Source organism: Crocuta crocuta, unplaced genomic scaffold, assembly GCF_008692635.1.
Source record: "Crocuta crocuta isolate KB4526 unplaced genomic scaffold, BGI_CrCroc_1.0 scaffold235, whole genome shotgun sequence".
NCBI classification, from domain to species: Eukaryota; Metazoa; Chordata; class Mammalia; order Carnivora; family Hyaenidae; genus Crocuta; species Crocuta crocuta.
The window spans coordinates 3,216,287-3,242,025 of record NW_027531285.1 but is presented as its reverse complement, the minus strand read 5'-3'; the positions used below and the strand labels follow the sequence as shown (position 1 = coordinate 3,242,025).

Here is a 25,739-nt window from a genome sequence, read left to right as displayed (position 1 = left end):
TTGCTGTTGATACTGATATACACAGAACTGCTGCTATGGAACAGTTTTTATTGTCAATGTATTACAGATGGAATGAAAATTGAAAAGATGAAAGCTTTAAATGTGATGAGCATTCTCTAACTTATTACCATCAATTTTGCCTCATGTAGCAAAGTCCAGGACATATGAAGTCAACTAGATAAGAGATTAATAATTTATGTATCAAAATAAACCCAATTTGCAAGACTCTCTTCAATAGCAATTTCTTCTAAAGCAGGGTTCCAAGCTCAAATGCTTATAGTCATTAGTAAGTGGCTTCCTTGTGTACACGGCCTCAAATTCTCTACCTAACCACAACCTCCCATTCTTCCCTGTATCCTTGATAAAACTTACTACCAGTTTTAAGGAAGAATTATTTCTGGGCATATAATCATTTTCCTTAGATGACAGGGGAATGGTGGGCACAGAGTGAACACAAGTGCGTACTACCCTACAGGACTCAATCCACTACTGAGTCAGCCAAGTGATGCCATGTGAGAAGCTCTAGGGTTTTTAAAGAGAAGCCAGAAATCTTGACTCTTAAACATAATCTAGTGATTTTCTTTAGTGTGCCAAATAATTGAAAAAAAAATTTAAATCACAGTGGGGGCCATTACTAGGCAGGCTAGATTTGCCCTGGAAGCCTTTTTACAAATGCTGTTCTAAAGCTTTAAAAATACAATCTCAGAAACTGCCTGACAGGTAGAGAAGGGAGTCTTTCCCTAAATAAAATCAACCATGAAATGATAAACACCAATTCACAAAACTAAATCCAGTCCCAACATAGTAGTTGAACCAAGTGACTTCCCCCTGTGACAAGGCTGAGGTAAGACATGTCCCCAGGGAAGAGGACTGATGGATCTGTGAGAATATGTTTAGACACAAAAAAAACTAGACAGAATTTCCAGTTGCTGCAGAACACTTGTAGCAAACTAGCAGCCTAGAGAAAACTGAATACATTTAAAAGAAGAATGTTTATGTATAACATGGTATCTGACCTATATACCCTGACATTAAAAGAAGAAAAAATTCTAACTAATAAGAGGTGGAAGAGTTCACTTTCAACATATCCTTTTCTATACTCTCTAATAAACTAAAGAGATACAAGAGGTTAAAAAATTATGCGACAACAGATGAACTAGCAGAGCCTAGAGAAGAAAACAGTAAAGCCACTAATGAAGAAAAATCACATTAGAAGCAACAAAATGTAGGGCAGTATTGCAAACAGTGACATGAGGACAGGTTTGAGAAAAATCAAAACAAAATAGAAAAGCACAAAGATAAAAATAATCAGTGAAAAGATGACAGACAGGTAAGACCGACAAAGAAGATTCCACATACCCATGATTGATGTTCCTGAAGAAAAATGGAACAAATGGAACAGAAAAAAATATTCAAAGACATAATAGAAGAAAATTTCCCTTAAATTAAGAAAGATCTTAATAGGTTCCTAAGAAAAGATATAAAATAATCAACAATTAATGAATTAATGAACTTCAAGGAAAAGGACCGTGTGGGCATCCAAAGAAAAAATGTTTCCTATAAGGTGCTGGCTATCCACTTCAGCTGTAATATTCAGTGCTGGAAGACAGTGAAGCGAGGTCTACAGAGAAGGGGACAAACTAGTGTTGCGTAAGAAATTTATATCTAGAGAAGGTGTTGTTTATATACAAAAGCACAGAAAACACATTCTCAAGCATGCAAAACTAAAGGAGTGTATCACCTTGTAAACTCCTGAATAAACCAAAACTAATACATGAATCAAAATTAAGAATTTGGGAATAAGAAAATCATAGTATGGAGTAACAGACGTATGCATTAAAATGTCAAAATATAAAAACTAAGCCCAAACAATGCAGGTAAGTATGACTGCAGACAAGAATATGAGTATTATAAAGTCAGACACTTTAAAAATAACACATTTCATTTCTAAAGTCTACCTTTCTTTTAATGTCTGAAAATTTCTGTAACTGAGATAAATCAAAATAGATGTAATATGAACATTCATTTTCCTTTCTGACAAAGCTTAATAATGCACTGGATAAGAAAATATGCTAACTAACCAAACCTCTGATAACCCCACATATCAACCCTATATTGTGCACGTTGTATTAACAATTGTTAAAAAAACAGCAATTATGTACTCTTTCACACATACATACAAATTTATTTCTATGCAGAGAAAATGTAAAGGATAACCAAGACAGGAATAATAATGGTTACCTTTAGAATTATGCTGATACTTTAATTTTTGTTTTTAAAACTAACTCTGGATCACTACTGAAAAATGTATCTTTTTAAGAATATATCCATTACATACAATGGAGATATATTTATTGCAAAGCAGATGTGTGTTATTTATTTTACCTTGCTAGACCACCATAATCGAGTCCTTCTTCTCCTCTAAAGATTACATATAATCGTCTCCTCAGGTCATAGGGTTTTAATGCCATAATCTAATTAAAAACAAAAACATGGATATTTTAATACTCATATACAGTGCAAGTTTCTTCCAAAATCATTCAATATAAATTTCATCTGTATTTTCAGAATACTATTTCCTTATCTCATACAATGCCTTTAATTAAAGAGACCTATTGATGTGTTCCACAAACCAGCAGAGGTATACCTTACTCTATTAAACCTTCTGTGCTTCACTTTCTAAAATCTCTTTCCCTCTTCTAGTACTAAAAGGTAGTTCTACTTTGGGTTAGTGGCAAGAGGAAGAGTAGTGTAGAAAGCTTTTAAGCTGAGAAAATATTCCCTCCCTGTCACTCCCCAAATTTTACCAAAATCTTGTAAAAGGTAACATAAATTTTTCTAACTAGCAGCATTTAGTGAGAAGAGCTTACCATAGGTCTTCTTTATATCACATATTTCATTTATCAGTAGGAACTCTGCTAAAGCAACGAATCATTTACATAATACCTATACCCAATTTTCATAATCCTTAATGGCTTACATTAGGGTTACTAGTAACCAGGTTTTACTTCTGGATAAAAATAAATTAGTTCCACCATACATCCAACAAAACCAAAGTCAAGAATGGCATGTCTGGGTGATGGCACAGCTTACCAGGCGGCCTTTGCTTCATAGGCAATCATACACATCAAACAGACCATATTTCTCCCCACAACAGAGGACAAAGCAAAATAAAATCTTCATGAATTTGGATGCACACTTACTAAAATAAAGCTCAAACAGAGCTTAGAACAAGCAAAGAATTTACTAAACCAAAAGAATTTTTGATAATAGCTATATTAAATATCTTGCCCAAATTCCAAAAGCTAGTAAAATTAAGCTAGGATCTGAATATCGCTGACTTCGGAATGCTGTTATTCCATTTTGGCTTATTTATGTAAAAGTCCTTGCATACCTATATACAAAAGGAACTTCAGTCTACCATTGTAATACTGGGGGGCAGGGTAAGAGAATGCTTAAGGGGGTAGGTGCAGAAAAGAGGAAGAGTGAGAATCTTAAGCAGGCTCCACACCCAGTGCAGAGCCCGATACAGAGCTCTATCTCATAATCATGAGATCATGACTTGAGCCGAAATCAAGAGTTAGGCACTTAACCAACTGAGCCACCCAAGTGCCTCTCATTTATCATCTTTAAATATTCTGCAGATGATTCAGGAAAGGTAGACATGTTACATTCATTTATTCATTCACCAAATCAAATGTTTACTGAGTACCTGCTATGTGCAAGGAACTAGCATTAACAACAATAAATGAAGTAGTTTGTCCTTCTATGGAGCTTACATTCTAATAAGGGAGATAAATAAACTGGGTTAGATAAGTATTACAGAAAAGAATAAAGCAGCATAAATGGCTAGAATGGGACTATGAGGGTGGTGAGCAGGTATTTCCATTTTAACTAGTGTGCTCAGACGAGGTCTCTTTGAGATCATAACCTTTAAACAAAGTTACAAGAGGTGAGAATGAACATTAAGGTTACTGAAGGAAAACTTGAATGAAACAGTGTCTATGCGGATTTAATTTTAATTTGGTAGTATTTACCAAGACTTGTTTGAGTTAATAAAGTCTTAGAAAAGTAAGTAAATGTCAAAATGTGTCAACTTGCTCCAGAAGCCGTTTAAGCTTTATTTAAAATGGACATAATGATAAGAGCTATCTCAAAGGAATGTTGTAAGGATGAATTAAATGAAATGATGAACCTAGGATATCAATACCAAGCATATGGTAATCACTCAACACATGATGGGGTTTATTATGATGATTATTATAATGGACACTCAGTAAGTGGGAGTTCATAGTTTAAAATTTCCAAACTGTAACTCCCCTCAGATATATAGAATATAATCTGACAAGCTGTACTATTAATTCTGACAAAATCTTTCTTACCTGTTGGAAGGAATCTTCAAACAATGTCTGCCGGGATACATTGATCTTTACATGACTGGGTAGTGCATTAGACTAAAAACAAAAATAATATCGTGGTATCATGTAAGTTATAGTATTTGTATAGTACAAAGATAAGACTAAATGATTATGAACATAAGATTTATTTACCACTGTAGTACCTGGCACAAATAACGGAAGTGAGCAAGTTTCCACCTAAAGCTGCGCTCATAAGCAATCTGTGGACCACCTTTAGTTCTAAAGAAAAAAAAACACATTAATTCACAAAGAGCTGGATATGTAATATTTGGTATGAACGAGAAGTACACCCGAGTCCTACAAATGACCACAGGAAAGCTATTTGCTGAGAAAGAAGATAAATTTAGTGGGCTAAGAGGCCTGAGCAATGAGGACACACACAAAAGTGAGATTGTATACATCGGGAGATCTTCTGTAATGAAGTTAAATGAAATATTAGAGTCTATTACTATTTAAAAAAAATCCTGTGATAATAACTTAAATCTAAGGAGGATAGAGATTCTAGACAGATGAGACAGGGAAGGAAACTCTACCACATCTTAAGCCCAGTCTCAAACTAAACATTGCTGAGAGAATATGCAAAGCAAAACCAATTTCTAAGAACAAGTGACATCTAGGTCACACAGCTCAATTGGTCAATGAAGGAAGAGACAAGAGTGGGTGGCATGTAAGGGACAGATGTGATTCACATTTAGAAGGCTTGGGTCTTCTGCCTATTAAGGGAGAGCCTAAGATACAAGCACAAAGAACTTTCATGATCTTAGGGAACATTTTGTAATGTATGCAAAGTGTTCTCTTATGTTGTCAGGTTCAAGTGAATTCATTCAACAAATATTTAATGAAAGACATAGTACTACCTGGCATCCTTCTAGCTGATGAGAGTGTTACTTGTTAATAAAACAGGTAATAATATAAGCTTTTGTGGAGGTCATATTCCAGTGAAGAGGAAAAACAAGAAACAGAATAAGTAAATTATATATGACGTGTGTTAGAAGGGGATAAATGTCTTATTATTCCTGCTCCTCAAAAAGAAAAAACAAGAAGGGCACCTAGGTGGCTCAGTCAGGTAAGGGTCCAACTTTGGCTAGGTCATGATCTCCCAATCTGTGAGTTTGAGCCCTGTGTCAGGCTCTATGCTGACGGCTCAGAGCCTGGAGCCTGCTTCGGATTCTGTGTGTGTCTCTCTCTTTGCCCCTCCCCCGCTCATACTCTGTCTTCTCTCAAAAATAAATAAACCATACATTTTTTTTTAAAAAAAAAAGAGGAAAAGGCAACGTAAAAAGGTTGCAGAATATATAGGGAGAAGTTTTAAATCCTGAAAAGGGTGAACAGAGTTGGGTTCACAGACAAATTAATACTTGAGCAAAAACATGGAGGGCAAAAGCCATGTATATATTTGAGGAAAGAGCAGACTCACAGCTAAGACCCAGAAGTAAAAGCCCAGGTGCTTGAGGCAGAGCTACATGGCCAGTGAAGCTGAAACAGTGAATAAGGAGAGAAAACAGAGCTGAAGTTGAAGAGGTAACAGGGGTCACATTTTTTAAGGCCTTGGAGGCCACACTGCAAGGCCTGAGATGGAAATCACTTTAAAAGTTTTGTGCAAAGGAATGACTTTTTACTAACTAAAAAAAAGTCAATCTTGCTGCTCTGTGGAGAATAACTATATGAGATGTGGACAGAAAGCAGAGACAGGCACCACTCCAGCTGACCAAAGTACTGGCAGTGGACATGGTGAGACATAACTGGATTCTGGACATATTCTGAAGTTGAGTTGCCAAAAAATGCATTTTGTCAAATGTTCCTAAATCAAATGAGACAGGACTGCAACCAACCCTCAGCTTAACAATTAACAATGCAGAGGTTACAGGTACCTTTAACAATTTCAGGGTCGGTAAAACTCCTTGTAGTCTGTTTGAAAGAGTAATTAGAAACAGCAATATAGAGACAATGCTTTCAGGTACTTTTCCTGTAAGGGGCAGCAATAAAAATGAATTTTTATGGAATGAATCTGAAAGGTAAAAAGTTGTGTTTTTTGTTGTTTTAATTTAAAAAAAAAACACCTTATTTTATTATTTAGAGAGCAGAGAGAACATGGGGAGGAAAGAGAGAATTACAAGCAGGTTCTGTGCTATTAGCACAGAGCCCGACACAGGGCCTGATCCCATAAACCATAAGATCATGACCTGGGCTGGAATCAAGCCTCGGTCACTTAACCAACTGAGCCACCTTGGCACCCCTGTTTATTTGTTTTCACTCTAGGAGAAATAACAGGTGATGAGAATTCAGTGGAGGAAGAAACACTGATGATGGAGGATAGAAAGATGATAATTGCGAGAACAGTTAAATAGGAAGAGGGGAAAGAGCCAGTGTGCCAGTAAAGGGACTTGCCTTTAATAGGTACGACGACTATCCACCTATAGAATCAAGAGGGAAGACAGATGCTGGTAGGTGGGTAGATATGACAGGAAATTTGCCAAAAACCTTTTATAACACTATTTTCTTAGTGATGCAAAGATATCACACTTAAGAGTAAGGATGAAGGTGAGCTCTATTTTAAGGTCTTTTTATCTGGAGAATTCAAATTTGTTGACATCTCATTCCTTCACATTGCAGTGGCATGATGTGATTGTTAAGTCTGTGCACAGACTACCTCGGTTTGAAACCAGCTACATTACTTACAGTCTAATTTTGCACAAGTTAGTTATGTTCCCTAAGCCTCAGTATCTGCACTGAAAAATGGAAAATAATAGTATCTACCTCAAGGGACTGTTGGGAAATAAAATGAGCTAGTTTATGCAAAGTGCTTAGAACAATCCCCTGAACATAGCAATCACTAGATAAATATTTGCTATCATTATTAGCACATTATGTGGTACAAATTCATTCTTTAGTAATGTAAAGATGTATGTGGACTGAGCTATTACTTGTATAGTTTTTCTTGATTCACAGAGTACAATTTGTGCTAAACTTGAGGCTAAATTTTTATGTCCTCATTAACTAACACTTAAGTACTTTAGGTTTTCACTTACACAGATGACTTCCCATTGCGAGGATCTTTGAATGTTGTTGTTCTTGTATTATGATCAACAAAGTACCTAACGCCTTCCCGAGTATACCTGATTTCCCAGCCTTCAGGCAGGGGTTCTTCATTCTGTAAGCTAATAGATAAAGTTACAATCATAGGGTGAACATTTTCTAGGTACTAAAAACATCTGAATCAAGGTTTACTTGATTCTATCTACAGATATATGTAAGATGACTTAAGTAAGGCTGTAGTACACACATACCCTTGAGTTCTTGGATCTTCCCACTGGGTTGTTTTTGTGTTATGATTCACAAAGTAAACCCTGTCAGTTGAATCCACTCTTTTTTCTAAAAAAAAATAGAGTGAGAACAGCATTTAATAACTAGTTAGTACATATATCTTCAGATATTCTTACCAACAACATATCAGCTTACCCCAGCCTGGTGGCAAAGGCCCATATGGGTCATTTTCTGCAGCTAACATTGAAGCCTGGTGGGAGAGAGGGTTGGGAGGGAAAAAAAACAAACAGTACTTTAATACAAAAGCAGAGATAAACTGAACATCTGGTAGAATCACATTTTATAATAATTTTCTAAAAAATGATAAAGGAATGCAAATATAGTCATTTCAAGACACAAAGTACACTTAAACATGTCATGAATTAAGAGGCATCAATCAGTTGATAAAATTACTATGTTTAAGATGACTTAGAAATAACATACTGATACCAATTTTTAATTTCTTAGCCCTTCCATAATAATCTATAGGAGTTAAATGAGAGAAGAACATATAGAAAATTGTGGTGTTAAATGAAAAATATTTGTTTAGAAGTACAATAATAATCAGTTCTCTTCAAAACAAATGCCTATTAATTAAACCAATATTAAATTCCAGTATCATCTTTATACAAATACTTTTATCTTAATACTGTTAAGGATCTTTTACATATTCATACATAAAACACATTCCTGCTTACATATTATTATAACCCTAAAATATATTCAGAAGAAAATGTAAGCATTCGGTTATAAATTTTAAAAGAATGACAAAATCAAAAACTATCACCTCAAGAATTATTTCTTAAAGTATATGATACAATGATAAATATTTTATAACCTTATAACAGACACTGTTAATTTTACCCATTATCAATTTCCCACTCCTCCTTCCTTGACACCCAAACCACTGTTTTGTTCAACGCAGCAATGGATCTATCTAATATTCCATTCTCAGCTAGGAAGAACCAATTCTGGCCAGTGAGGCACTGGCAGATGTCCTTTTCCAAGTAAAAAGGCAGGGCTTGCTAGATAAATCATCTGCTCTTCTAGTTCCTCTTTCCCTTTCTTCTTGCCTACACTGGAGAATGAAGCCCAAAGGGAAACAGCTCTGTGTGATAAGGGTAAGAAGCATGAAGCATAAAGAACCTGGGTACCAGAGCGTTAGCTCTGGACTTTCACCCTAGACTTGTATATACTTAGATAATTACATCTTAATCTGTTTAGAGGTGTTCTATGTAGGAGAATACAATTCTAATACATCCCTGTGACCTAATTCTGCCCTGTTTCCCTAAGGTTTTCATGTATACAGACAGCTAAGTAGAAGCAAAAGAAAAGCACACAGTACATAATTTCTTGTTTACTATATACAGCTGAACGGTGAAAGCTTAGCACAGATTTCTACACAAGTTACCAAAGAACCAGCAACTGGTGGCAGCAGGAGAGGCTATGAAAGCTGGGTTGGCCCCATTTCTCTCTGTTCGTCATAGAAAACCAGGGGAGTGGGTCACACTGCAAATGAGATTACTACTTAACCTCTAAAGAAAATGGAGTCGAAAGAGCCAGCCTGAGGCAGGATTTGAAAGAAGAGTTAGGTTTTCTTTTTGTGTCTTCTCTAATTCCTATTTGCTAGCCTGTATACTTTGGGGTTTCAAGTTACCTCAAAACACTATCTAGAGATGTCCAGTGCTTAAATTTGTATTTTCCACTTTCTGTGATCAAACCTATTTAACAGAGGTTACTCTTACCCCCAGTCTTCTTGTGGATATTTACTTATGGCAATAATGAACCATTAATTGGTCAAATTTTCAGACAGCATTAGATTTTCTGGACAAAACCACCTCCAAACCTAGGAATATCTTTAGTAGCCCAAAACACATGAAAGTGTTGTTTCTAAGACTGTGGGATGGGAATGAGAACAGCTGGAAAATGGCAAGACTGGCCTTAAGTAAAATCAGAAGGTAACTGGTTTTGTTTAAAGCAAACAAAATGATTATAACTGAAGGTGGAGGACAGGGGAATTAGTAAAGACAAATTACTTCATTAAGAAATTCACCTATGAAAACTACCACTTAATAAAGACAAAAACAGTATGTACTTAGTAAACTAGAATTTAAAAAAAATCTTAAAGTACGTATGTATATCAGAAATACTTCTATTTTACTACGATAATAAAAAATACCTTGCAATGCAGCCTATAACATTTAAAAATCACCAAAGTAGAAAGAGCAAATGCCTGAAGGAAAAAGTTGTACTGATATCTTAAAATTTGCTAATTACCGAATAGAGGTATCGTTGGTTGAACTGTTGCATAGCTCCCTGCAATTGGTTCCGTTGAGACTGCCACTGTTCAAAATTTCGGACAGACTCCATGGTAGGCCGCTGCCAGGTGGTTGTTCTGGTGTTATGATCCACATAATAAACTCTTCCACGATCATCAACTCTTCTTTCCCAACTACCACAGATAGAATAGGCATTAAGAAAAATTTAACAAGAATGTCTTAAGAAACTGGAAAGTAATTAGTTAACACTTCACTCACATAATTTAAAAATGAAGTCTGAGACATGAGCAAATAACTTTAAAAGAATGTAAACGGTGATTGGGGCGCCTGGGTGGCTCAGTCGGTTAAGTGTCCGACTTCGGCTCAGGTCATGATCTCATACTTCGTGGGTTCAAACTCCGAGGTTGGGCTCTGTGCTGACAGCCAGCTCAGAGCCTGGAGCCTGTTTCGGATTCTGTATCTCCCTCTTTCGGATTCTGTATCTCCCTCTCTGACCCTCCCCTGCTCACCCTGTCTCTCTCCCTCTCTCAGGAAAAAAAAAAAAAAAAAGAATGTAAACGCTGATATTCTTCTTCAGAGAATTAGACATGTAAACTTGGTTTTTAGGTAACTTATCTTCCCATTCTACCACTATCTGACTTCTAAGAGCTATCTAAAAAAGGGGCCAAAGTCTGAAAAGTCTCAGTATCAATCTGACCACTCTCTCTCTTTTTCTTGGTAAGTTACTGAGCACTTCCTGTATACCTAGCAATCTGCCCTTCTAGCCACTGCCTACATTCAGGGCTGTAACTCAGCTCTTACAGGTCTTCAACATCCCGCTGTCACACAGCTGCTGAACACAAGTGCAGATCGGATCATGTCATTCCACCCATCATCGCTCTCCAGCACAGCATAAAAATGAACCTAATCACCATTTCAGCTTCATCTCCTCTAAGATCTTTTAAGGAACCCACATAAGAGCAAAATCAACTACTTGCTGGTCTCAAATGTATCATGTTTCATTTTGTCATCTCTTTTTTTCTGAATATTCCCTCAAAACAAAGTGCCCTTCCCTATTTCTCCACCAACCAAAGTTCTCCCCATCCTTGAGGGTTTAGTTAACCTTAAAGCCAATCTGTCCATTAACTCAGTTATCTAGCTATGTTCGAGGGACGAGGCAAGCCTAGGGTCGTCCTATTATGCCCCATCTTAGCTCTCTCACAAACACTTCTCTAAGCCATTAACGTATATAATAATTTAAGAATCCTATCAGCAACCAATCTCATAAAAAATAATGTATTTCATGTGAATATTCTGGACTTTGAATGTGTTTTATATTGGTGGACTTTAAGCTGCATCTGGAAGGACTTCCTGTCCAGGCAGAGTGTTCAAGGAGAATATTAACGGTATAATTCAACTAGCTATCAGCAGAATATGTATGAAAGGCTATGAAAGAGCACAAAGGAAAAGAAAGATCAGTTTGTGAATACAGCCTAATAGCATGAATTTATATAGCGTGTAATAGATATATTTTTACTCATTTAAGACCTTCTCTAATTTTAGCCATAATGTAATACAATTTTACTTGTAGTAATCTTTTAAATCATAACTTTGAACCTCTCTGACGTCTCTTAGGTCATTAAATCTCATGAAATAATACAGCTTAGATCACTAGCTTTGGAGAACGATACATAAAAATTTTCCTAAATATGCTTTTCATTCCTTAAAATATAATGACAAGCAGTAAAACTGAACCAAAATTCTACAGCTACTCTCAGAGTAACTCAGGCCAGTGTTTGATAATCTCTTGAGGAAGCCCCTTCAGACTAACTCTAAAAGAGATACAATATAACAAATCTCATTCACTGAGCAGTTGTTATTCACAAAAGTAAATGAAGGAAACAACATGTACAAGGAAAGAATCATTTTATGTTGTAATAAATTTAAAAAATCAAATGTATGATAAAACACAACTGGAGAAAAAGAAAGACACCACATTACCCTGGAGGTAAAGGTTGTGGCCTCTCCCATGTGGTCGTTCGAGTGTTATGATCCACGTAATAGGTTCTACCATGAGGATCTTTTCTCTGTTCCCACCTTTAATAAAAATGCAAAAACGAAAGTAAAAGATACCAAAATAAGACAACCTGAAAAATCATTCCTTCTTATAATCAGGAAAATCAGAGATAAGTTTTACGTTTAATACACACAGAGACATAAAATTACTTTTCCCAATTATTAGTGCCTTTTCAGTTCTTAATTACTCTTTTTATTAATAATATTGGAAACTCAGTAGACAGAGTTGGCAGAGGAGGATAAAATAATACCTAAAGTTTTTAGAAGTTACTAAATTACATGTATCACCAGAAAATTTATTAGCAGAAATTCATCATCAGAAAAGACAAATTTAATTAAAGGTAGAGAAACTTTCAGCCTATTATCACACTCAAGGCACAAAATGTTAATGAGGTAATATCCACTTCTGCCTGCAATTTAAAAAATACATATCTATAAGATTTTAACAGAAATTGCACTAACAAAGTATCTGGTGACACTGCTCCACGAAAATTCTTCTATACGCATAGTGCCTTCTTTTTGTGTACAACTATCTCCCTCGGGTTTTTGGTAAAACTCTCAGTTTATGAAAATCCCAATTTCATCTTTTCCTGTTTTATCTCAGACTCTCAATCTCTTATTTTCCCTACTCTCATTTTCTCCTCTGTGATTCCTGTTCCTTCTTCTCCATTCTTTCTGTAATATGGCATATGAGGAAAATATTAAATATAAAATTAAATATAAAATATAATATTTCTGAGTTTAACATTCATGTTTTCAATTGAAAGGAGAATAAATGGAAGAACTTTTCTTTCTCTTAAACTCAGAGGCCAAATTTAATTTGATTCCTTTCAGATTAGAGGAGTCATTATTAATTTCTTACACAATAACCACACATTTTAAGCTATTCCCTAAGCAACATATACACATACACACATATTTACTTTAAAAAGGCATGCAAAAAAGTTAATAGTTTGCTTAAGCTGCATCCACAAACAGAAGTCACAAAATGCTTCAATAATATGAACAATAAAAATGCCCAACTTCACAACAACTCATATAAGTTGTTAAATTTCTCTATTAAAAAAAAAAATCACTGTTGTTCTCTTCCCTTTTGTGGTCATTGCTGAAGCACCAGTGGCCAAAATGAAGTTCAATCCCTTTGACTTCTGACCAGAGCAAGAACCATAAAAGGCATTTCAATGTACCTCCCCATATTCGGGGGAAGATTTTATCTTCCCTCTTTCCAAAGAGCTGAGACAGAAGTACAACATTCGATCCATCCCCATCTGAAAGGATGATGAAGTACAGATGATGTGAGGACACTATATAGGTCAGCGAATTGGCAAAGTAGTCCAGGTTTACAGGAAGAAATACATCATCTACATTTAACAAGTGCAGCATGAGAAGGTAAAAGGCACAACTGTCCTTGTGGGCACTCACCCAAGTGTGCTGGGTATCACAAGTCAAAACTGGACAAAGAATGCAAAAAGATCCTTGAACATAAAGCCAAATCTTGCCATGTTAGGAAAGGAAGAGGGCATATAAGGAAGAAACAATTGAGAAGATGCAAGAATAAAGTAACCTTATATACAACTTTAAGTAAAAAACTGTTAAAATGAAAAATATCTCTGCTGTATAAAATCCTACCCTGGAATATTCATGCTACCCTGTACTACAAAAATTCAAATATTTCTTACCAAAAAAAAAATTGCTAAATAGAAAACCCCTGAAACTTCAGATTTTATATGCTTTCACTTAATAAAAGTTAATGGGAAGACAAGATTCAAATATGGAATTTCATTTTATTTATTTATTTATTTATTTATTTTTGCATATAGCTGGCTAGCCTACCAGGTCCTTTATGCAATTGAATTTACAAGATGACACCAAGTTAAGATCAGTGAAGTTCCAGTTGGGGTGCCTCCATTTCCCTCCCTTGAATCCTGATCCACTGGCTGCCAAAGCCAGAAGGGGTCTGGGGTAGGGTGCTTAGTCTTGGGGAAAGCTCTTGTGGTTGACCCAGCAGATGGGCAGAGGGAAAGGTTTCACTTCTTCACAATCTGAATGACATCCTCATCTTCCAACGTATGGTCTTTACCCACTTTTTGAGGATTGTGTTTCACAGACAGACCCCAGACCAGAGCGTATTTAAATTCTTTGATAAGATTTTTATGAATCTTCATGCAGAAATCCTCCACCGTGGTCCTGGAGTAAGGCAATACCACTGGGGATGTATAATCAGGCAACTGGCCTTTGGGTTTGGTGTAAATCCTCACTAGGTTCAGATAATCCCAGATCTTTTCCAACAGGACATCAAAATTCCAGCGGTGATGGGCAGAAATGGGGACACAATGAGGCACCTTATAGATGATATCCAATTCCTCAATGGAGATCTGATCAATTTTATTCAACACATAAATACAAGGGATATAAACTCTTGTTTCCTTCTACCACATCAATAAGGTCATCCGCTGTGGCATCACTACGCAGAGTCACATCGCCATTGTGAATTTTGTATTCAGCCAGAATGCTCTTCACAGTTTCGGCATCCAGCTCACTCTGAGGGCATGTGGCTGTGAGATTAATGCCTCCTTTATCCTTCTTCTTAAAGCCAATGTTGGGAGGTTTGCTGTTCTAGCGAATCCCAAAGCCTTCCAGCTCATTTTCAATTATCTTTTTATGCCCCAAAGGTTTCAGGACATCCAAAACAATCAGGATTAAGTTACATGTTCAGGCCACTGCAATGACTTGACGGCCTCTGCCTTGCCCATCCTTGGCACCTTCAATGATACCTGGAAGGTCCAGGAGCTGGATCTTGGCACCTTTGTATCTGATGACACCAGGCACAGTGGTCAGAGTAGTGAACTCATACGCTGCCACCTCAGAATATACTCCTGCCAGGTTACTAAGCAGTGTTGACTTCCCCACTGATGGAAAGCCCACAAACCCAATTCGAGCATCACCTGTCTTGGCCACATCACAACCTTCTCCTGGCCCACCACCACCACCACCTTTGGGGGTAATGAGTTCTCTATGAAGCTTAGCAAGGCGAGCCGTAAGCAGCCCAAGATGGTGTGCTGTGGCCTTGTTCTTTTGAGTCCGAGCCATCTCGGCTTTGATCTCCGTGATCTTGGCTAAGGTGCTGCTCATGGTGGCAAGTCACGGGGGGGCGTAGTGGCCTGTGCACAGATTATCTCCCCTCCTGGAATTTCATTTTAAAGATGTTTCAGAAATATCTGTAACACTACCAATGGGCTATTGATTTGTATGTATGAAAGCTTAACGCCCAAAAACAAATGTCTTAAAAACATATGAAATTTCAAGAACTTCCTGATAATAGTTTTGCTATTTTTAGGTATTAATTCCTATAATCAGTTCTAGAATTTTTATTGCAATTCTATAGCAAAACTTCCAGATTTCCATCTTTTTTTTTTTTTTACATATTTATCAAAATTATATATACTTTCACATAATTGTATACATTCATAGTTGCATAACGATATACACCCTTCACACATACAGTCTACCGGGCTCACTATAAAAAAAACAGTGCTGACTGTCCCCTTAACTTAATTTTCCATTCCACAAAAGCTACATCTTCAACTGTTTCTGCCAATTCTTTTAGTATTTACCTTTTTATATTAACAAGCTTACTTTACCATTTTAAATTTAATTTCAAACATTATATACTGACTTCTCACTATGAAAGATTCAGCTGAAGTCTCTCTCTTGCACACATCTACACATACACTCTGTAACACTTACCCTCCTTCGACCGTTCCAAGCACACACATTCTGTGTCCTTCTTTCCCTTATATGATGTAAAACCCTCCTGACAGCTGAGTCATGGAACACAATATTTCTTTTGTCTCCTCTCCTCCCATTTCCTTATTTGCTATATATTAATGTAACTCCAAATACTTTTCCAGCTGCATATATGTCCTCTCAAAATATTCAGGTTCACTGGGTACTTATCGATCACAGCTCTGCCTCACAATGAGCTGCTGGTCTTACTTGGCCAACTGAGAAGCCTGCGGCACATCTACCATCTTGGGCCTCCTTTTACCATCATGCTGGTACCACCATTCACTCCCTTTCTATCAGACACCTGAGATCTGGAGCCCATGTCTTTCACATTAAGTAGCTAATTTTATTTATTTTTTTAAGTTTGTTTATTTATTTTAAGAGAGATGGAGACAGAATGAATGAGGGAAGGGCAGCGAGAGAGGGAGATGGAGAATCTCAAGCAGGTTCTGCACCAGAGAAGAGTCCATTGCAGGGCTCAAACTCAGGAAACTGCGAGATCATGACCTGAGTTGAAACCAAGAGGAGGAGGTTTAATTGACTGAGCCACCCAGGCACCCCACAGTAGGTAATTTTAGAGAAACACAAGTCCTTGTAGCTTCCTAAGAAAGGATACATAGGAAATAAACTTTGGAAACCAAGGATGTCTGAAAATGCACTTATTCTGTGCACACACTCAACAGTCTGATAACAAAAATTAGGTTGCATTAAATTTCCCTCAACATTTTAAGTTGGCTTAACAGTTTCTTACATTGATTCTGAGAAGTCTAATGCCATTCTGATGGAGTATGAGATGTCCTTATATTCCCTTTTAAAAATCTCTATAGAGAAAAAACTGAGGATTGCTGGAGGGGAGGTGGGAGGGGGTACAGGTTAAATGAGTGATGGGTCTTAAGGAGGGCATTTACTGTGATGAGCACTGGGTGTTGCATTTAAGTGATAAATTACTAAACCCTGCACTTAAAACTAGTATTCTCTGTCTTTCCCTCTCTACCAACTCCTGCAATCTAGCTTGTGCTCTGCTCACTCTCTCAAAATAAATAGACTTAAAAAACAAATCTTTCTAAAAGAAGGTGGGGGCTATCTGGGTGATGTGGTCAGTTAAGCATCTGACTCTTGGTTTCAGCTCAGGTCATGATTTAGCAGTTCAAGGGTTTGAGCCCCACACTGACAGTGCAGAGACTGCTTGGGATTATCTATCTCTCTGTCTCTACCCCTCCTGTGCTCTCATTATCTGTTAAAATAAATAATTCTATTTTAACTTAAAAAATCTTTCCAAAACACATATTATATGTTAACTAACCAGAATTAAAATAAAAGCTTGAAAAAATAAAAAGCAACTGAAAAACACCATGTAGGGTATGATACCAGTTTCTTAAAATAATTCTACAAATGTATGCAAAACAGAAATTTACATAGCTACTCTCTAACCTCTTCACCTACTTCTATCTTTCCTCATAGAACCTGTCACTATATGACAGTACTGAGCAGGGTATGTATGCAGGCCCCAGCTGCTCAGCCTGCTGTTACACACCCTTCAGAGTAGCACAGTCTTGGCTCTCCTGGCACTCTGAATATCCCAGGCCTAGAATAAAGTCTGATACAGAAAAGCTCTCAAATATATACTGCTGGAATAATATATAGACACCTCTCTCTGAGTGTTTCTACATGACTTAAATACTTTATTTGGTCATGTCTTAGCGTTGTGATCAGAAACAAATTTTAAGACTAAGGGAAAAAATAAACATAACCAAGTATTCCATCTATATAATGGGCTATGAAGTCCTTTTCTAGTTTTATCTCAAGTAAACTGCAAGTATTTCCAACTAAACATTCAACAAATATTCAGTAAGCACTCACGTTCCAAGCATAATGCTATTCCTTTTTTTTCTTTAATAGTTTACTGTCAAGTTGGTTTACATATAACACCCAGTGCTCATCCCAACAAGTGCCCTCCTCCATGCCCATCAACCCCTTTCCCCTCTCCCCCACTCCCATCAGCCCTTAGTTTGTACTCAGCATTCAAGAGTCTCTCATGGTTTGCCTCCCTCCCTCTCAACTACTTCTCCCTTTCTTCTCCCACGTGGTCCTCCATTAAGTTCCTCCTAATCCACCTATACGTGCAGCAAACATATGGTATCTGTCCTTCTCTGCCTGACTTATTTCGCTCAGCATAACATCTTCGAATTCCATCCATGTTGCTACAAAAGGCCAGATTTCATTCTTTCTCATTGCCATGTAGTATTCCATTGTATAAATACACCACATCTTCTTGATCCATTCATCAGTTGATGGACACTTAGGTTGTTTCCATGTTTTGGTTCTTGTTGAGAGTGCTGCCATGAACATTGGGGTACATGCGCCCCTATGCATCAGCACTCCTGTATCCCTTGGGTAAATGCCTAGCAATGCTATTGCTAGGGGAGTTCTATCATAGGGGAGTTCTACTGTTAATTTTTTTGACGAACCTACATACTGTTTTCCAGAGGGGTTGCACCAGTTTATATTCCCACCAACAGTGTAGGAGGGTGCCCATTTCTCCACATCCTCAGCAGCATCTAGAGTCTCCTGATTTGTTCATTTTAACCACTCTGACTGGCGTGAGGTGGTATCTCAGTGTGGTTTTGATTTGTATTTCCCTGATGATGAGGGATGCTGAGCATCGTTTCAGGTGTCTGTTGGCCATCTGGATGTCCGCTTTGGAGAAGTGTCTGTTCATGTCTTCTGCCCATTTCTTCACTGGATTCTTTGTTTTTCAGGTGTGGAGTTTGATAAGTTCCTTATAGATTTTGGATACTAGCCCTTTATCTGATATGTCATATGCAACTATCTTTTCCCATTCCACTGGTTGCCTATTAGTTTTATTGTTTCCTTTACTGTGCAGAAGTTTTTATCTTGATGAGGTCCCAGTAGTTCATTTTTGCTCTTGATTCCCTTGCCTTTGGGGATGTGTCAATGAAGAAATTGCTGAGGCTGAGGCCAAGGAGGTTTGTTCCTGCTTTCTCTTCTTGGGTGTTGATGGTTTCCTGTCTCACATTCAGGTCCTTTATCCATTTTGAGTTTGTTTTTGTGTGTGGTGTGAGAAAATGATCTAGTTTTATTCTTCTGCATATTGCTGTCCAGTTCTCTCAACACCATCTGTTAAAGGGGCTGTCATTTTTCCATTGGATACTCTTTCCTGCCTTGTCAAAGATTAGTTAGCCATATATTTGTGGGTCCAATTTTGAATTCTCTATATTCTATTCCATTGGTCTATGTGTTTTTGTGCCAGTACCATACTGTCTTGATGATGACAGCTTTATAGCAGAGGCTAAAGTCTGGGATGGTGACAGCTTTATAGCAGAGGCTAAAGTCTGGGATGGTGATGCCTCCGTTTTGGTTTTCTTCTTCAATATTACTTTGGCTATTCATGGTTTTTTGTGGTTCCATACAAGTTTTAGGATAGTTTGTTCTAGTTTTGAGAAGAATGCTGGTGCAATTTTGATTGGGATTGCATTGAATGTGTATATTGCTTTGGGTAGTAATGACATTTTAACAATATTTATTCTTCTGACCCATGAGCATGGAATGTTTTTCCATTTCTTGTGTCTTTGTCAATTTCCTTCATAAGTTTCCTATAGTTTTCATCATACAGATCTCCTATATCTTTAGTTAGGTTTACTCCTAGGTATTTTATGTTTTTTGTGCAACCGTGAATGGGATCAGTTTCTTGATTTCTCTATTGCTTCATTATTGGTGTATAAAAATGCAACCAATTTCTGTACGTTGATTTTGTACCCTGCAACTTGGCTGAATTCTTGGATCAGTTCCAGTAGGCTTCTGGAGGAGTCTGTTGAGTTTTCTATATAGAGTATCATGTTGTCTGCAAAAAGTGAAAGTTTGACTTCTTCTTTACCAATTTTGATGCCTTTTATTTCCTTTTGTTGTCTGATGCCTGATGCTAGGACTTCCAGCACTATGTTAAACAACAGTGGTGACAGTGGACATCCCTGTCATGTTCCTGATCTCAGGAGGAAAGCTCTCAGTTTTTCCCCATTGAGGATGATGTTAGCTGAGGGCTTCTCATAGATGGCTTTTATGTTTAGGGAAGTTCCTTCTATCCCGACTTTCTCGAGGGTCTTTATTAAGATGGGATGCTTAATGTCAAACGCTTTTTCTGCATCTATCGACAAGTTCATATGGTTTTTATCTTTTCTTTTGTTAATGTATCACATTGACTGATTTGCGAATGCTGATCCAGCCCTGTAACCCAGGAATGAATCCCACTTGATCTTGGTGGATAATTCTTTTTATGTGCTGTTGGATTCAATTTGTAAGTATCTTGTTGAGGATTTTTGCATCCATATTCATCAGGGATATTGGCCTGTAGTTCTCTTTTTTTGCTGGCTCTCTGTCTGGCTTGGGAATCAAAGTGATGCTGGCTTCATAGGATGAGTCCGGAAGTTTTCCTTCGATGTCTATTTTTTGGAATAGCTTGAGAAGAATAGGTATTAATTCTGACTTAAATGTCTGGTAGAATTCCCCATGGAAGCCATCTGGCCCAGGGCTCTTATTTGTTGGGAGATTTTTGATAACTGATTCCATTTCCTCACTAGTTATGGGTCTGTTCGGATTTTCTTTCTCTTCCTGTGTGAACTTTGGTAGTGTGTGTTTAGGAATTTGTCCATTTCTTCTAAGTTGTCTAGTTTGTTGGCACATTTTTCACAGTATTCCGATAATTGCTTGTATTTCTGAGGGGTTGGTTGTAACAAGTCCATTTTCATTCATGATTTTGTCTATTTGGATGCTCTCCCTTTTCTTTTTGAGAAGCCTGGGTAGAGGTTTGTCAATTTTGTTCATTTTTTTCAAAAAACCAACTCTTGGTTTCATTGATCTCTTCAACTGTTTTTTTTTTTTTATTCTATATTGTTTATTTCTACTCTGATTTTTATTATTTCTCTTTTCCTACTGGGTTTGGGGTGCTCCTGTTGCTCTCCCACTAGTTCCTTTAGGTGCGCTGTTAGATTTTGTACTTGCACTTTTTCTAATTTTTTGAAATAGGCCTAGAGTGCAATGTACTTTCCTCTTAGGACTGCCTTTGCTGCATCCCATAGAGTCTGGATTGTTGCATTTTCGTTTTTATTTGTTTCCATATATTTTTAAAATCTCTTCTCTAATTGCCTGATTGGCCCATCTGGTCTTTAGTAGGGTGTTCTTTAACCTCCATGTTTTTGGAGGTTTTCCAGAATTCTTCCTGCGACTGATTTCAAGTTTTATAGCATTGTGATCTGAAATTGTGCATGGTATGATCTCAATTCTTTTATATTTATTGAGGACTGTTTCATGTCCCAGTATGTGATCTCTCTTGGAGAATGTGCCATGAGCGCTTGAGAAGAAAGTGAATTCCATGGCCTCAGGATGTAGAGTTCTAAATATATCTGTCAAATCCATCTGGTCCATCTGGTCATTCAAGTCCATTGTTTCTTTCTTGATTTTCTGTCTACTTGATCTATCCATCGCTCTAAGTGGAGTATTAAAGTTCCCTATTAGCGCATTCTTATCCATAAGATTGTTTCTGTTTGTGATTGTTTTATGTATTTAGGTGCTCTCATATTCAGTGCATAGACATTTATAATTGTTAGCTCTTCCTGATGGATAGACCCTGTAATTATTATATAATGCCCTTCTTCATCCCTTGTTACCGTCTTTACTTTAAAGTCCAGTTTGTCTGATAGAAGTATAGCTACTCCAGCTTTCTTTTGACTTCTAGTAGCATGATATATATTTCTCCATCCCCTTACTTTTAATCTGAAGATGTCCTCCAGTCTAAAATGAGTTTCTTGTAGACAGCAAATAGATGTATTTTGATTTTTATCCATTCTGCTACACTATGTCTTTTGATTGGAGCATTCAGCCCATTTACATTCAGTGTTATTATTGAAAAATATGGATTTAGAGTCATCATGTCCTTTGTGGGATTCATGCTTGTGATGATGTCTCTGGTATCTTGTAACATTTCCCTCAGAGAGTCCCCCTCAGGATTTCTTGTAGGGCTGGCTTAGTGGTGATGATTTCTTTCAATTTTTGTTTATTTGGAAAGACTTTTATCTCTCCTATTCTGAATGACAGGCTTGTTGGACAGAGGATTCCTGGCTGCATATTTTTTCTGTTCATCAGATTGAAGATCTCCTGCCATTCCTTCCTGGCCTGTCAAGTTTCATTAGATAGGTCTGTCACAACTCTGATAGGTTTCCCTTTGCATGTTAGGGCCCTTTTATCCCTAGCTGCTTTCAGAATTCTCTCTTTGTGCTTATATTTTGAAATATATATTTCAAATCAACTCAAGTTACATCTGACGGGAATTCTCTGCGCCTTCTGAATTTCAATGTCTACTTCCTTTCCCAGGTTGGGGAAGTTCTCTGCTATAATATGTTCAAGGACTCCTTCAGTGCCTTTCCCTCTCTCTTCCTCTTCTGGAATTCTGATGATAAGGATATTGTTCAGTTTGATTGTATCGCTGAGCTCTCGAACTCTCCTTTCATGTTCCTGGATCAGTTTCTCTCTGTTTTTCTCGGCTTCCTCTTTTTCTATAATTGTCTTCTCAATCACCTATTCTTCTCTCTGCCTCTTCAATCTGTGCACTGGACGGCTCCATTTTATTATGCATTTCATTTATAGCATTTTTAAATTGATCACAACTATTTTTAAGCTCCATAGTCCTTGTAGCAATAGTTTCCCTGATGTCTTCCATGCTTTTTTCAAGCCCAGCGATTAATTTTATGACTATTGTTCTAAATTCTTGTTCAGTTATGTTGCTTATATCTGTTTGGAACAGTTTTTTAGCTGTCATTTCTTCCTGGAATTTCTTTGGAAGAGATTCTTCCGTTTCATCATTTCGGTTATCTTCCTACCTCTTGTTAATTTTAAAAGCTTGTTATGCACTCTGCACCTGCGAGTACTGCTGTATTAAAGAAAGTTCTTTGACTGTCCAGGGCCTGTCCATTCAGGAAGTGTTCTTTGAATGGTGTCTCTTGGTTTCTCTTGTTGAGACTTTGGTTATTTTATTTCCCTACTTGTACTGGTATTTGGGACTCTCCACCATCTGTACTTTGGCTTGTTTCTTGAGGTAGACGCACTTACGAGGCTGCCTTCCCAGTGTCTTCTCTTCCCAAACTCCTGTGGCTCAGTGTCCTATGACTTCAGGCCTTCTCTGTTTGAGAAATGGGTGCAAGTGAAATGCATGGAGCTCCCTAATTCTCCGCCATCTTGCCTCCAACCAATGCTATCCATTGGTTCTTAATTTTTCCAAAACGGGTTCATTTCCATATTTCAGTATTTTTGCTCTAAACACAATTTATCTTTCTCAAACTTCTTTTGTAAAGTACCAGCCAGAAATATTTGAGCTTTGTGGGTGAAAAGACAAAATCAATAATATTTGTAGGTATTTCCATAATAAGAGCAAAAACTCCTGTCGTGCCCCACCTCATTTTCCTAGCAGCTGGTCCTAGGGGAGGCAACTTGCTGAGCTGTCACTCCCAATATGATATTCTATCTGTTGGGGCATGGCACTTGCCACAAGTGAGTCCCCAACAGCAAGGGGTGCCTGAGGTGTTTGGCAGCAAGGACAGAAAAAGGTACTGGTAGGGAGAAAGGATGGTACAGAGCTAAGGATGATATTCTGGATTGGTCTGGTGATTCACGGTGACAGCCCACTAGAGCTGTACCTGTACAGCTGTACCTGTACCAGTGCGTCATATAAAAGTGGTGGGCTGGAACCGGCAAGAGATCAGAATAGCCCAGTAGTGAAAATTCATGAATACTTCCAAGTGCAAATTACCCAGCTGAATGATAAGACTTCTCAATAGAATTCTTTAACTTCATAGATTAAAGCGCTGATTTATAACTGCTACATTAAACTTCAACCATAATACTCTCCAGTATTTAGATATAGTTAGTCTCTTTGTCTCACTAAGACATTATATATACAATTCAAAACCTACCACTGAACAAGGAACTTGTTTTAAAAAAATAAGTAAATGTGAAAGAATTTTGTGAAATATAATACAATAAAAATAACAGAATTTAATTACTGCTTGAATAACTGCTGATTTCAAACTTGGATAATGGGGTAGATAGTAAGACTTGCTTACTCATAAACCACGAAGAATGGTTACCTCTGTCCTGTACTGCTAACCTGGATCCACGGATTCCTACTCATCAGGAACAGACTACCCTTTAATGTCACTCCCATTTAGGGGCGCCTGGGTGGTTCAGTCAGTTAAGCGTCCGAGCTTTGCTCGGGTCATGATCTTGAGGTTTGTGGGTTCGAGCCCCGTGTCAGGCTCTCTGCTAACAGCTCAGAGCCTGGAGCCTACTTCTGATTCTATGTCTCCTTCTCTCTCTCTGCCCTTCCGACGCTCGCACTCTGTCTCTGTCTCAAAAATAAATAAACATTAAAAAAAATTAAAAATAAAATAAAGTGTCTCCCATTTAAACAAACTTTATAGTGTCTCTCATCTCATGAAACAAAAACTGTCTCTCAGCTCTTTATCTTTTCCTACAATTTCTCCCAAACATTCCTATTTCTGTGTTCACCAGCTCTCTTTAGAAGTTTACTACACACTTCAATCCCTCCCATTCACTCCATCGCACAGCACTCTGAAAACAGCTCTATTTTCCAGAAACTGCTTGTCAAAGGCCAACAATAAATAATCTCTTTGTAGTTAAATTCAATTGGTCCCTTTCAGTTCTTAGCTTACTTGAATTTTTCAGTAGTTTTTGACCTTATTAATAATTTCCTCAGAAGCATTTACAAGCCAGGGCTTTTGCCCAATTTTTCACTCACTCAAAATCATTTAATCAAGCACTAATTTACTTATTTAACAAATATTTATCGAGTACCTGCTACATAACAGGCATGGTTTTAGGTAAGAAGGAAACAGAAATGGACAAAAAAAAAGCCCTTTCTAGTCTAGTGTAAAGAACACTGACAACAAATATGTGTCATGTAGTGATTAACATAACACAAGTTATGCTGATTAGAAGAAACCTACTCAAAAGCATTCACACTGATTTCATTTTTACCAAGTTCTGTAACAGGAAAAACTAATCTAAAATCTACAGTGGAAAAAAATCAGAAAGGTGATTGACTGAAAAAGATACTTGAGAGAACTTTCTGGGATAATGTTAATATTTGAAATCTTGATAAAGGTCTGGGTTAACCAATGTATGTGTTTGTTAAAACTCATTAAAATAGTACAGTTAAGAGTTGTGCATGTCCTTCTATGCAAACTTTACGTAAAAAACTTTAAGCAAATAACTGAACTCCAGTTAATGATATGCAAGCTAAAGTACTAAGGGGCAAAATCTACTGATATCTGCAACTTACTAAATTACATTTAAAAATGAGACAGAGAGAGGAAGAGATAGAAGATAAAGTAAATACAGTAAAATGTAAATTATAGAATGCAGTGGTAAATATTGGGATGTTCACTGTAAAATTCTTTAAATTTTCCTGCATGTTTATAAATTTTCCTAACAAAAGGCTGGGAAAAAATAAGGCAAAGGAGGGGGATGGGTGCAGAGGAGTCTGATTTAAACAGAGAAAATCAGGAAAGGCCCCTCTCATGAGGTAATGTTTGAGTAGAGACCTGAATGAATTGTGCAGATATCAGAGGTATAACACTCCACACAAAAGTCTGGGCAAATGCAAAGGTCTTTGGGTGAGATAATGCTTGGCATAACACTCAAACATCATCTCCAGGCTGCAATACTGTTCCTTCAGAACACTTGTAATTCCAAGCTCTGTGATTCCACTGGTAGTTAGCTGAATTACTTGAGCAAGTTTCTAAAGAGAGGAAACACAGGAACTAAGAAAGATTTCTGAGGAAAGAGAATGACGTAGATTTGAAAACTGCTA

General features: G+C 37.2%; 1 protein-coding gene and 2 pseudogenes across 6 annotated transcripts in view; 1 reads left to right on the top strand and 2 right to left on the bottom strand.

Annotated features, from left to right (window-relative positions):
- The window catches only part of WWP1 (WW domain containing E3 ubiquitin protein ligase 1), a 134,309-nt gene that overhangs the window by 25,040 nt on the left and 83,530 nt on the right, over nt 1–25,739 (bottom strand). For all 6 annotated transcript variants that reach the window (XM_077771292.1, XM_077771290.1, XM_077771295.1 and 3 more), the window contains 8 exons: nt 11,981–12,076; nt 9,999–10,173; nt 7,878–7,932; nt 7,706–7,790; nt 7,448–7,576; nt 4,562–4,637; nt 4,383–4,454; nt 2,386–2,474 (listed from right to left, as the gene is read on the bottom strand). In XM_077771292.1, coding sequence (XP_077627418.1) covers nt 2,386–2,474; nt 4,383–4,454; nt 4,562–4,637; nt 7,448–7,576; nt 7,706–7,790; nt 7,878–7,932; nt 9,999–10,173; nt 11,981–12,076 — 777 coding nt within the window. The remainder of the gene's footprint in view (nt 1–2,385; nt 2,475–4,382; nt 4,455–4,561; nt 4,638–7,447; nt 7,577–7,705; nt 7,791–7,877; nt 7,933–9,998; nt 10,174–11,980; nt 12,077–25,739) is intronic.
- Nucleotides 13,181–13,613, top strand: LOC144237611 (large ribosomal subunit protein uL24 pseudogene; annotated as a pseudogene).
- Nucleotides 13,905–15,187, bottom strand: LOC144237608 (developmentally-regulated GTP-binding protein 1 pseudogene; annotated as a pseudogene).